The following is a 13,048-nucleotide window of genomic DNA, read 5'->3' as shown; positions in this document are numbered from 1 at the left end:
AAATCTCGCGTTTAGTATCATACAGGCGTATCTACAATGATCGATTTCTCTTCATCGATTTTCTCTTCGGATTATTCTGGAAAATACAGACAATATTCGGATGATCTCTCGGTGTATTTCGGTAAATGACGACTAGGAGTAGCTTCTAAAACAACAAAAACAATCGAAAACGATTTGCCTGCCAAGTTATAGACCAAAGAGAAAATCGATGAAGAGAAATCGATCATTGTAGATACACCCGTATGATACTAAGCGCGAGAAATGGTTCAACTTAAGATAACATTCTCCAAGTAAGAATCACTTAAATTTTATAATTTTATGAGAAATAATGCGGAATACAGTGACCCCACACCTTAAATTTTGTACACTATTTATGAATCACCATGTTGATCAAATGGAGTGATCCATAAACTGTGGTCATTTTTGCCGATTCATAAATTGTGGGGTCACTGTATTATTCGGTTGGTCGATTCTACGATGAATAAGCTTTCATTTGACGTGTTGACATATTGCGTGTGATACAATGCATGTGCTGTACGAGTGCACCGAAAATGTGCTTTCTCTTGGGGGAAATGGGTGAAATCACTGTGATTTTTCAATTGCCTGTTTTCCATGACAAAAACGCTTTTTTCAATGCTTTTAAAGTCCATGTTATCAGGTTATAGTACGGAAAGCTGTTTAACATCTTTTTTCGGGACAATATTTGCCTGAAAAGTACATTGTTTTAGTGAATTTTGAAATGGTTCAAATTAAGATTACAATTTGACTAGTTCAAAGTTTGATTTCTTACCCTAACCCTTAAAACTTCAGAAAGATTTTGGAAATCTTAATGTAAACATCCGGGGCGAACATGGGAAACAGCAAATATTCACTCATATTTCGTCACAGACATCGATTTTATCTACACGTTATGGTTTTATTGGTATTGTACGAGTATGCTACGTTTTGAAAATTAACATATTTAGGCGAATTCTACGTCTTTTAGAGTGAGCGAAATTTGGACCCATTTTGAACGAAATTTGGAACCCGTGCACGAAATTTGGCACTTTCAAACAAATCAAAACTAATGCTGTAACTATCTTGTATAATGTGAAGTTGCCTAATTTATATTTTTCTTAAGAGCTACAGTGCCAGCACTAAATATTATCGAAGAAATTAATCTGATATACTTTATGGTAAAATTTCAATTGTTTATCAAACTTTGAGAATTCTTAAGTGCACGAAATATGGGCACCTCACGGTACTAGCGCTCTAGCACCGTATCTATAAAAGTTAGAATATGGCGTCCTTGGTGATAATTGTAGGAAAAACACTAATCTACAACTTTCGAGAATATCACATTTCAATATTAGGTTTCTGAACTGAGCTATGGACAAATGAGTCATACGATTGCCAGGTGATCGGAAACATCCCTGCCTATAGCCTTTGAAATTTAGTGGAGATATGGGCCTAAAAATACCATGTTTTTGAGGAATTACCCCAAACATTGAACGGGAGTGTAGATCTGTTCAAGAATACAGTTTTGCTTAATTTGCAAAAATGCAAAAAAAAAAAACAAAAACTTGTATCATAAAATTTTGCGTAATCTAGAGAAATGCATGTAATCACACTGATACCTGGCAGCAAAAAAGATCATAACAACCTACCTTCGGTCCATATTGCTTCCGCGTGACCACCTCCGGTGCCATCCAGTACGGCGTGCCGACCATGGTCGTCCGCTTCGACTGCTCCGGCGAGATCTGCGCGCAGAAGCCGAAGTCCGTCAGCTTCACGCTGCCGTCCAGTCCCAGCAGAATGTTATCACTTTTGATGTCCCGATGGATGACCTGATTGCTGTGGAGGAACTCCAGCGCCTGTAACACCTCGCGGCAGACAGCCGCAATCTGTCCTTCGTCCATGCACGTCTCGGTAACGACATCCGTTAGCGACCCACCCGGAAGGTACTCCATCACCACCCACAGCTCCTCCGACACCAGATAGCTGTCCAGGTAGTTGACCACGTTCGGGTGTTTGTTCTCTCGCATCACCAGGATTTCGTTGATGATCAGTTCCTTCTTAGGCTGTTGACTTAGGTTCATCTGTTTGATGGCTACCTCCATGCCGGTGGAGCTCTCGATGGCCGTGTACACCGTTCCGGACGCGCCCTGGCCGATCTTCTCCATTTTGTTGTATTTCCGCTTGGGGTCGCCCACGCTGACGATGGTTCGGAGCTTCTCGAGGATCTCTTCGTCGGACATTTTCTTCTTCTTGGTGTTGGTCCGCTGCTGGCTGGGCGCTTCATTGTTGGCCGTTGGCGTCGTGGTGGAGCCCACGGGGGGCACTACCGTCGTCGCGGCGGTTGTCGTCGTCGTCGTCGCTGCTGGAGTCGCTGTTGGTGAGGATGGACATGCTGTAGATGAGGTGGTTGTTGTTGGAGTTGTGGTAGTCGTAGTAGAAGCAGTTTGCGTTGCAGTCGGAGTTATCGTCGTCGGAACGTCGGCTATCGTCGTCGCCGTTTCCGGTATTAGTGAGTCGGTTCTATTGCTAGTTGGTGTTAGTGGAGTTAGTATTGTATGATCTTCGTTACCTTGCAGCTGACTGTTTGCGTTGTTTAGATTGCAGGCGGCGACGGTTGGCGTTTGGGCAACGGCCGCGGCGCTCGTCGAGTTGGTGTTCACCGTCGATGTGAGGATCGTCGTCGAGTTCTTGTTCTTGTCGAACGTGGGACTGCGCACGCCAGTCGTGCCACTGTTGCTGAGATGGGGAGGTACTGGTGGTGATATCGGCGTTGGGTCATCGATAGGCCTCGTGTACTGCGGGGAAAGATGAGAAGAAGGGTTAAGTTGGTCATGGCTTACAATAATATTTGTAGTTATGTACTTTTAAGCAATATGATTTATCGGACACGAAAAGTGGTAAAGTGTCTTTAATAAATATTAATAATAATAATATGATTTATTTTGGAGACGTAATCAAGGGGTCGGTAGTCCAAAGATTACAACTTCTGCATTGCATGCAGAAGGTTTCAGGTTCAATTCTTGGTCCATCTCCTTAGTTATACTTTGTAATTGTATTTTTTCGTTTCTCTCTTTCTCTATTCTTCATATTGCATTTCATGGATATGTATAGATTCATAGATATTGCTAAAACCAGAAACGATTGCTAGAACTACATTGTGCCTAATCGGTAATCCGTGATCCTAGCCAGTAGTAGTAGTAGAATCCGTGATCCTAGTAGTAGCAGGACAGCTACACTTACACACAGAATCTATGCAATCAAACTGATTGGGATTAACAGGCGTCTGAGCGCATAAGTGCTGCTGACCTTCTATGTTTTGAAGGGGATAACGCCTGCCATACTTCAAATTGCAATTACTTGCCAACGGCCGTATATATTGTCCATCCGGTTGGAATCAAGACAGACATTCAATCGAAAATTGCCATTTTCTTGGTCCACAAGTGTCGCAACTGTTTCGCATCTAGTGCGCTGTGTTGCTGACAACAACGGGAAGGATGCGCACTGCTTTTGACATGATTAAAAAACGTCGCGAGTTAGGTCGCGTCGCGACTTGATTGTGCGACGTCCGGTTTGGTGGCGGCCCGACAACACTGCTAAGCACTTCATGCGGATGCCAGATTGTTTGGAAAATGGCTGTTTGACAAAGATTCACGGTTAGTGCGTGGTTTGCCAATTTGTAATTGCAATTCACATTATATACAGTGACTTATAGCAAAACCAACGCCTTATTTTTGAAAGAAGACTTAAAACCTACCGAAAATCTAAGCGACAGCCTCTCGAAGAGACTACTTAGCTTTCTTTGAAGCTCTTGCGTGGCGGCAAATATTTCCTGGAACATTTTGATAGACCAACCCAAAGAAGATTCTAAAGGATTCAACGCCTTAAGAAAAACTCCTATCACACTTTCCTCCTACACAACCACCACGTCTCGGTGCACTTTGGATACTGCTAGCGCAAAGATTAAGACCCCGTTCTCGTTCGGGAAGGTCCAGAAAAATTGTGAGAAAACACCGCAATAACAACACCCCGAACTGAGCCCAACGAACTAAAGCTGATTATGAAAGAATGTGGGAAACAAGAAAAGCAGAGGAAACATGCAAACTATGCAGAAAATGTTTGGGACGCACGTTACGTTGTAAAACTGGTGACACAGGTATGTGTATTGGGTTTGGACCCCACAGGTAAAATTCGGTTCGATCCGATGCAAAACAACCGAGAGCCGATTCTTACTGGAAACGGAAGTGTCCGCAGAGCAGCATGGGCAGTTTATGGTTTGTTTTTAGACGTGGGAAATTTCCAAGGACTTCGTTCATGAATGGTAGGTAGGTAGTAAGTTGAATGCTTTACTATTTTTTTTTCTAAAAGGGTAGAAAAAGCAAAATGTGCAATGATTCTTATCCTTGCTCCCAAGGAGATGTTTGCATTCTCTTTGCTCCTAGATTTTCTTGTCTCGGTACTGCATAGTGGTCCCGTAAGATACTTTAGGTGGACATGAGTTTTCTACGCAAGATTTTTTATGCAAATTAGTGGTTTTAGAAACTCTGTTGTTTCTTCTTGTTATTTATGGCCAGCCGACACCGTTCGGCATCAAGGATGTTTTCGAACCCCTGACAATCCTTTGACTAAAAAATCTGATTCTTTTGATCGAAAAATCCGATCATCAGTATCATGACACTTTCACGCCATACATATTAGAGTTAGAATATGGCGTTCATTTCATCATTACCCGAGCAGGAACGAATAACTGACACATAACTGCAGCATACCAAAGTCAGGTATCATACCAAGACCTCAACCAAGACAAGGTATTGGTCGGTTCTCGAGGTTTTGGGCATAACTCACTTTGGTATTTTGTAGGTATTGAAGAAGGTCCCAAACGGACCGAATCGTCGTATAAAACAAAATAACAGCGTTTTGATTTTGTCAAGATTTAGAAGTCACAAAACATGGTATTGATAAAATACCTCAGCGAGTTATTGGTTTAACGTCGAGGACTGCTTGAGGAATTATTGAATTATGGAAAAATCACTATTTGTATGACAAAATCGCCGATCATTACTTAGGTATTGCCATACCTGATGTCATTATACACGTGTAATACACAGAATACACATCAGTTATTATTTTAAGTATTCTACCTCTTATGAAGGGCTTCTTGATGTTGATACCTCATTCAGGTTGTAGGTTTTCGGTTTTCCATATCTGAGTTGGGTATAATTAATTCTTTAGCTATTTTTTTCCTGCACGGGTAGGTTTCTGAATTAGTTATAGTCAAATGAGTCAAATGATTGCCAGGTGATCTAAAATATCCTTGTTCGGCAAGGTCTGTAGTACACAGGGTTAAATATTTGACAAGGAAAGAACTCAAGAAACAACATCAGTATGACACTAATGAAAATTCGATCGAGTCAAACAAGATGTTTGAGCATTGACTTCTTTTTGGACAAATATTTGATCTTGTGCACTAACAGCTTAACCTTTCAGTACTCGCGCCAATTTTTGTAACGCGAGCAGTCGCGCGTTGTACTTTGTACAACACCCATACATTCTGAAATATCTCAGGATCCTGATTGTTTAGAGGAGGACTGTCTTTGGTAAAGTTGTTGTAAATTTCATGAGCTACTTGATGCTGACAAAGTTGATTCGTAATACGTCCACTAGGCGGCGCTAGTGAGCAATTTCATGTTATATCTTACATCTCAGGATCCTGATGTCTTAGAAAGATGGTGTCTTCGGCAAAGTTGTTTGGTAAGTTAACGGCTCACAGATTATTGGCCGTTTAATTGGAAATTCCACCACTAGGCGGCGCTAGTGAGCAAATAAACTTTATATCCTATGTATCTCGGGAACCTGATAACTTAGAAAGATGGTGTCTTCGACAAAGTTGTTTGGTAGGTCAAGTACTTACGGATGATTCGCAGTTTAATTTGAAATGGCATCACTTGCGCCGCCAAGCACGTAAATATTATATATTATGTATCTCTGGACCCTTATTACTTAGAAAGGTAGTGTATTCGGCAAAGATGTTTGGTATATCAAGGGCTTATAGATGAGTGACAGTTTGATTTCAAATGCCACCACTAGGAGGCGCTAGTGAGCATGTAAATTTTCAATCTCATGTAGCTCAGGATTCCGATTTAAAAGGCACGGGACACCGTCTTCAGCCAGAGGCTGTACAGACTGAACAGAACTTAACACTAGACCATGGACACAACATACATTACATTCACCAGTGAATAGCATGGTGCGGTTACACGCTTGGTAACGCTAACCGAACGGCCACGAAGCTCCATTTTACTCAGAAAGATGGTGTCTTCGGCAAAGTTGTTTGGTAGATCAAAGACCAAATGGAGGAAAAGTTACCTCTCGTGCCGACCTTCTAAAAGATCAAAAACTTACAGATAATTGTCCGTTTGAATCGTAATTTCATCACTAGATGACGCTAGTGAACATAAAAAATGTATATGCAATAGTTCTCAGGATCCTGGTTACTAGAAGAGAGATGGTGGTTTCGGCAAAGTTGTCAAATAGGTTAAGTGCATTTGGTTGATGGGTCGTTGAAATCAATATTTCGCCAGTAAGTGGTGCTAATGAGTATGCAAATTTTATATCTTATATATCTCCGAGTCTGATTACCTGGGAAGTTGATATCTTTGGCAAGGTTGGTTGGTAGATCAAGGGCTTTCAGTTGATTGACCATTTGATTCGTGCTTCTGCCACCAGAAGACGCTAGTTGTAAATTTGCATGAGCATGAACGTGTTATTATTCATCTAGAAAAAAATCAACGAGCTGTAAATTTTTATATATCCGGAAGTTTTCAAAATTTGAAAATTACACAACTAGTTGATTATAATTTGTTTAAATTTGCACTTGATTGATTAATTTTACATGAAGTTAAAGCGCTCAGTGAAATATTCAATATCTGACCGTCGTATTTCAATATACTGTATCTTAAGGTTGTCAATGTCACGGGATAAGTATATCCATCTTTTATCCATCACACAACAATGTCGAAGACATCATCTTTCTAAGTAATCAGGATCTTGAGATATATGAGATATAAAATTGAAATCCTCACTAGTGCCACCTGGATGTGAAATTGCACGTCATATTTGCCTACATCAGTTAGTGTTTGATCTACTAAACAACTTTTCAGAAGACACCATCTTTCTAAGTAATCAGGGTCCTGAGACATATGAGTTATAAAATTTGAATACCCACTAGCGCCACCTAGATGTGGAGTTTCAAATCATACGGCTCTCCATCAGTTAGTGTTCGATCTACTAAACAACTTTGCTGAAGACATCATCTTTCTAAGAAATCAGGATCTTGAGATATATGAATTATTATATTATACATGAAGTTAAAGCGCTTAGTGAAATATTCAATATCTGACCGTCGTATTTCAATATACTGTATCTTAAGGTTGTCAATGTCACGGGATAAGTATATCCATCTTTTATCCATCACACAACAATGTCGAAGACATCATCTTTCTAAGTAATCAGGATCTTGATATATATGAGATATAAAATTGAAATCCTCACTAGTGCCACCTGGATGTGAAATTGCACGTCATATTTGTCTTCATCAGTTAGTGTTTGATCTACTAAACAACTTTTCAGAAGACACCATCTTTCTAAGTAATCAGGGTCCTGAGACATATGAGTTATAAAATTTGAATACCCACTAGCGCCACCTAGATGTAGAGTTTCAAATCATACGGCTCTCCATCAGTTAGTGTTCGATCTACTAAACAACTTTGCTGAAGACATCATCTTTCTAAGTAATCAGGATCTTGAGATATATGAATTATTATATTTGAGTACTCACTGCGCCACCTGGATGTGAAATTCCACATCATACTTGTCTTCATCAGTTAGTGTTTGATCTACTAAACAACTTTGCAAAAGACACCATCTTTCTAAGTAATCAGGGTCCTGAGATGTATGAGTTATAAAATTTCAATGCCCACTAGCGCCACCTACATGTGGAGTTTCAAACCAAACGGCTCTCCATCAGTTAGTGTTTAACCAACCAAACAACTTTGCCGAAGACACCATCTTTCTAAGTACTCAGGATTCTGAGTTATATGGGATATAAAAATTACATGCTCACTAGCGCCGCCTATCGGTTGAAATCTGAATTTCTCAGATCACCTTGCGAAGGCCCTTGATATCCCAAGTAACTTTGCCGAAGACACCATATTTCTAGATCATTTAGATTTTGAAATACACTAATTCACATTCAACTGTCTATCTTATCTTAAATATAGTACGTTCTTCATATTGTGATTTTCAATTTTCCGCATTATAAGGAGTTATACTGTTTTCAAAAAAGGTCTTACAAAATTCCAAATAAGATTCCTGTAGAATACATTTGGGGTTAACATCAATAGAAAAGATGGTTTCAAAGTAATAGTCGATAATTCTCATGTGTTGTACAAAGTACAACAGCGCGATTAACGGAAGGTTAAACCATTGAATTGTTCTACAAGTTTTTTTTTTTCAGGAATCAGTCCCGGAATTCATCGGGAATCCTTTCAGATTCAGGTTCACGAGTTTCTTCGAGATTTTCTCCAACACTTCATAAGGAAATTTCTTTAGTGGTTCAATCTAAATTTTCTCTAGGAGTTCTTTTATTTTTTCAGTCGTTTTTCGAGAATTTATCCAGAAGTTCTTCAAAAATTCCTCGAAAGTTCCATCAGGAATTGCTCCAAGAGTTCCATCGAGATTTCCTCTAGGAAATTCCTCGGGAATTCCTGTAGGTTTGTCCAGTAGTTCCTTCGGGAATTTTTCAAGGAGTTTCTTCGGAAATTTCTCGAACAGCTCTTTAGGAATTGTCTTCAGCTGTTTCCTTCTCTGGTAATCCTGGAAAAGTTCTTGGGTACATACCTGAAAAGATGATTGAAGGATTTCGGAAATTCCCGAAGGAATTTCTGAAAGCATTTTTGAAGAGAACCTGATAATAATTTTTGAAGAATTCCTGGAGCAATCCCTGGAAGATTTCCTGGTAAATCCCTGAAGAAACACCTGAATGAATCCCTGGAGCAATTCCTACAGGAATTCCTGGAGAAAGCCCTGAAGAATCCCTGGATGAATTCCCGGAGAAATCTCTGGAAGAATTTCTAAAAGTCTACCTGGAGGAATTCTTGTATAAATTATGGGCAGGAATACCTAGGAATATATGAAGGGATCTCATGAGGAAATCCTAGAAAAAATCTCACATAAATTTCTGGAGGATTCCTAGGAGAAAATTTTGGAGAAATTCGTGGAGGAATTCTGGGAGGAATCCGTAGGTAAATTTCAGAAGAAAAATTCCTAGAGGATCTTAGAGAAATTTCAGAAGGAATCCTTGGAGAAATCCCAGAAGCAATTGCCGGGAAAATCTCTAGAGAGAATCCTGGAGGAATGCCTGGAGAAACTTCTGAGCAAATTCCTGGCGTAATTCCTGGAAGAGACTTAGCAGAAATTCCTGGAGAAATTTCTTGGATGAATTTTTGGAGCAATCCCTGGAAAAAATCTTGGAGGAATCTCCAGAGAAATTGCTGAAAAAATCCCTTGAGAAATTACAGGAAGGTTTCCTGAAAGAACTTTTGGAATAATTTCTGGAGGAATCTCTGGGAATATCTCTGGAGAAATTTGTGAAGAAATCCCTGGAGGAATCCCTAAATAAATACCTGGACGAATCGCTGGAGGAATGCTTGGGGGAATCGCTGAAAAATTCCTGAAAGTGTTCCTGGAGAGTATCCTAGAAGAATCTGTGAAGAAATCCCTAGAGTTCCTGAAGAAATTCCTGGAAGAATTACCGGCATAGTTTCTGAAAGATGTCCAGAAGCAATTCCTGGAGGAATTCTTGAAGAAATTCATGAGGTATTTCCTGGAGGAATTCCTGAAGAAGTTCCTGAAGAAATTTCTGGATAAAATCCTGGAGGAATTTCTAAAGGTGGAAATTGCTTTTTTCTATTTTTGTTATTTTTATATTTCTGAAAAAAATCCTTGAGCAATTCCTGTTGGAATCGCAAGCAGAATTTCCGGAGGAATTTCTGGAGAAATCCTTGAAGCAATTCCTTTAGGATTCCCTGGAGGAATCCTTGAAGAAATGTTTAAAGAAATTCTTTGATAAACTCCTGGAGGAAGCCATGTTGAAATTCCTGGAGGAATCTCTAGAGGAATTCTTGAAAAAAATACTGGATACACTTCTAGAGAAATCTCTAGAGGAATTCTGGAAGATTTCTATTATTTTTCTATTTCTGGTAAAATCTCTTTAGAAAATCCAGGAAAAATTACTAGCGGAATTTCTGGTGAAATCCTCGAAAGAATTTCTGAAATTTGTGAAAAAATCCCTGAAGGAATCTCTAGAGAAATGGCTGGAGGAATACCTGGAGGAATCCCTGAAAAAATCCTGGAAGAATTTCTGAAGAAATCCCTAGAGGATTTGCTGGAAGAATCCTTAGAAGAACTTCAGGAGGATTCCCTGGAGAAATCTCCGAAGGATTTTCTGGATACATTCCCTAGAGATATTCGTGTAAAAATTCCTGGAGTAATCCCTGAAGCAATTCATGAAAGAATCTCAGGAGAAATTTCTGGAGGAATCCCTGAAAAAGTCCTGATGGTATTCCTGGAGAATTTCCTGAAAGAATTTCTGAAAAAAAACCACTGCTAATTCTAAACTATTTTCTGGAGGAGTTCCTGGAGAAATTCCTGGATAAAAGCCTGGAGAAAATGCCTGGAGGAATTCCTGGATGTTTTCCTTTAGGAATTGCTGGAGGAATATTTGGAAAAATCCTCGCAACAACTACTGGATGATTTTCTGGTGGAATCTCTTGAGGAACTCAGGGAGAAATTTCTGAAAAAATCCTCTGAGAAATTCCTGGAGGAATTTCTAGAGAAATTTCTGGAGAAAATCCAGGAGAAATCCTCGAAGGAATTTCTGAAAGAATCTCTGGAGGAATCCTTGGAGAAATCTCTGAAGAAGTTCCTGGAGGATTTTTAAGCGGACATCCTAGAGGAATCCCTGCAGCAATTCCTAGAGGAAAATCTGGAAGAATTGGAAGAATTCCAAAAAAATCTAGAACGTATTCCTAGAGAAAATCCTGGAAGAACTTTTTAAGCATTTCTTGGAGAAATTTCTGGGTGAATTGCTGACATAATTTATGTTGGAATTCTTTGATTAATTTCTGGTGAAATTCCTAGAGAAATTCCTCGAGGAGACCTTGGAGAAATTCCTGGATGAAATCCTGGAGGATTGTCTGCACGAATTTATGGAGGTATCCCAGGAAGAATTCCTGAAGCAATCCCAGGAGAAAGTCCTGAAGGAGTCCCTGAAGCAAATTCCTGGAGGAATATCTAGTGGAATTCCTGGAGGAATCGCTAAAAAAAACCTAGAGGAATTTCAATTTCTGCAAGAATCAAAGGAGAAATCCCTGGAAGAATGCCTGGAAAATTTCCTGGAAGACTGCCTAGTGGGAATTTTTGGAGGATTCCCTGAAGAAATTCCTGTAAGAGTTTCTGGAAAAAATCCCTTGAAGATTTCCTAGATAAATTAATGTAGGAATTCCTGGTGGAATTCTTGGAAGAATACCGGAAGCAATTGCTGGAGGAATCTCTGGATGCCTGGAGGAAGTCCTGAAGAAATACATTGAGGAAACAATGGAGGATTTCTTGGAGGAATATCTGAAAAAAAAAACTTGTAGGAATTCTTGGAAGGATCCCTGAAAAAAATCCCAAATGAATGCCTGTAGGAATTCCTGAAGGAATCGCCAGGAGTTCTCCTGAAAAAATATCTAGAGAAATTCCTGGCGGAATTTATGGAGGAATCTCAGGAGGAATTTTTATACAAAAAACCTGCAGGAATTCCCAGAGGAATCCCTGGAAAAATTCCAAGATGAATTCTTGAAGAAATGCGTAGGAATACAAATCGTAGTTGGAATTTTTGGAGAAATTCTAGAGGAATCCTTAGAAGAGTTCCTAAAGAAACTCCAGAAGGAATCACGGAAGTTCCTGTAAGAAGTACTGAATAAATTCCTGAAGGAGTTCCTTAAAGAATTCAAGGAGAAATTCCTGAAGGAATTCTAAGAAGAGTTCCTGGGAGAAGGAATATTTAAAATACATTTTTCCGGAAAAAATCACAGAAGGAATTCCCGAGTTAAGCCCTGCAGAAATTCTGGGGGAAATCCATGGAGGATATCCTAGAGAAATGCCAGTAGGGATTAACGCAGGAATCTCCAGAAATACTCCTGAAGGAATTTCCAGAAGAATTCCTGGAGGAATTTCTGGTGGAATTTCTAGAGGCATTTCTGAAGAAATCCCTGGATGATTTTTTAGGGGAATCCCTAGTAATAAATCCTGGAGCAATCTTTGAAGAAATCTGTGGAGGAATCTCTTGAGAATTTCCTGGAAGAATTCCTAAAGAAATTGTAGATGGAATCCTTGGAGAAATCCTGAAGGAATTCTAAAAAGAGTTCGTGGAGGAGCTCCATGAGGAATCCCTGTAACAGTTCCTGAAAGAATCCCTGCAGGAGTTCCTGAGGAAACCCCAGGAGGAACCCTAGAAGCAATTCCTGGAGGCATTACAAAGGAAATGCCTTAACAGTCCCTTGAGGAAGTACTGGATTAATTCATGGAGGAGTTTCAGAAAGAATTCCAAGACTATTCCACTCCTGAAGGAATTCTAAAAAGTGTTCCTGGGGAAATTCTTCGAGGAATTGTTAAAATATTTCCTGGAAATGTTCCTGAAAGAAACACTGAAAAAAATCCCGGGTGAATCCCTGGAGGAATTCTTGAAGGAAAACCTGGAGGAGTTCCTGAAGAAATCCCATGAGGAATTACTTAGGAAATTCCAGGAAAGCTTACTTAACAAATTCCTGGAAGAATTTTGGTAGGAAAAAAAAGGAAATATGTTTGCTATAATTTTTGTTGGAATATTTGGATGGATTCACAAAAAAAAGTTTTGTGTAATGTTTTAAGGACCTCTTGGATTAATTTTTAGCTAATCTCTGGTAAAATTCCCTGTAAGGGTTTCTGGAAGATATTCCTGTTGAAATACTTC

At 39.6% G+C, this 13,048-nt stretch overlaps 1 protein-coding gene across 3 annotated transcripts in view; it reads right to left on the bottom strand.

The window, feature by feature from the left end:
• The window catches only part of LOC109622061 (serine/threonine-protein kinase Pak), a 211,728-nt gene that overhangs the window by 12,855 nt on the left and 185,825 nt on the right, over positions 1-13,048 (bottom strand). For all 3 annotated transcript variants that reach the window (XM_062858422.1, XM_062858423.1, XM_062858424.1), the window contains 2 exons: positions 2,567-2,792; positions 1,647-2,368 (listed from right to left, as the gene is read on the bottom strand). In XM_062858422.1, coding sequence (XP_062714406.1) covers positions 1,647-2,368; positions 2,567-2,792 — 948 coding nt within the window. The remainder of the gene's footprint in view (positions 1-1,646; positions 2,369-2,566; positions 2,793-13,048) is intronic.

Source organism: Aedes albopictus, chromosome 3 (genome assembly GCF_035046485.1).
Source record: "Aedes albopictus strain Foshan chromosome 3, AalbF5, whole genome shotgun sequence".
Classification (NCBI taxonomy): domain Eukaryota; kingdom Metazoa; phylum Arthropoda; class Insecta; order Diptera; family Culicidae; genus Aedes; species Aedes albopictus.
This window is presented reverse-complemented; position numbering and strand designations above follow the sequence as displayed.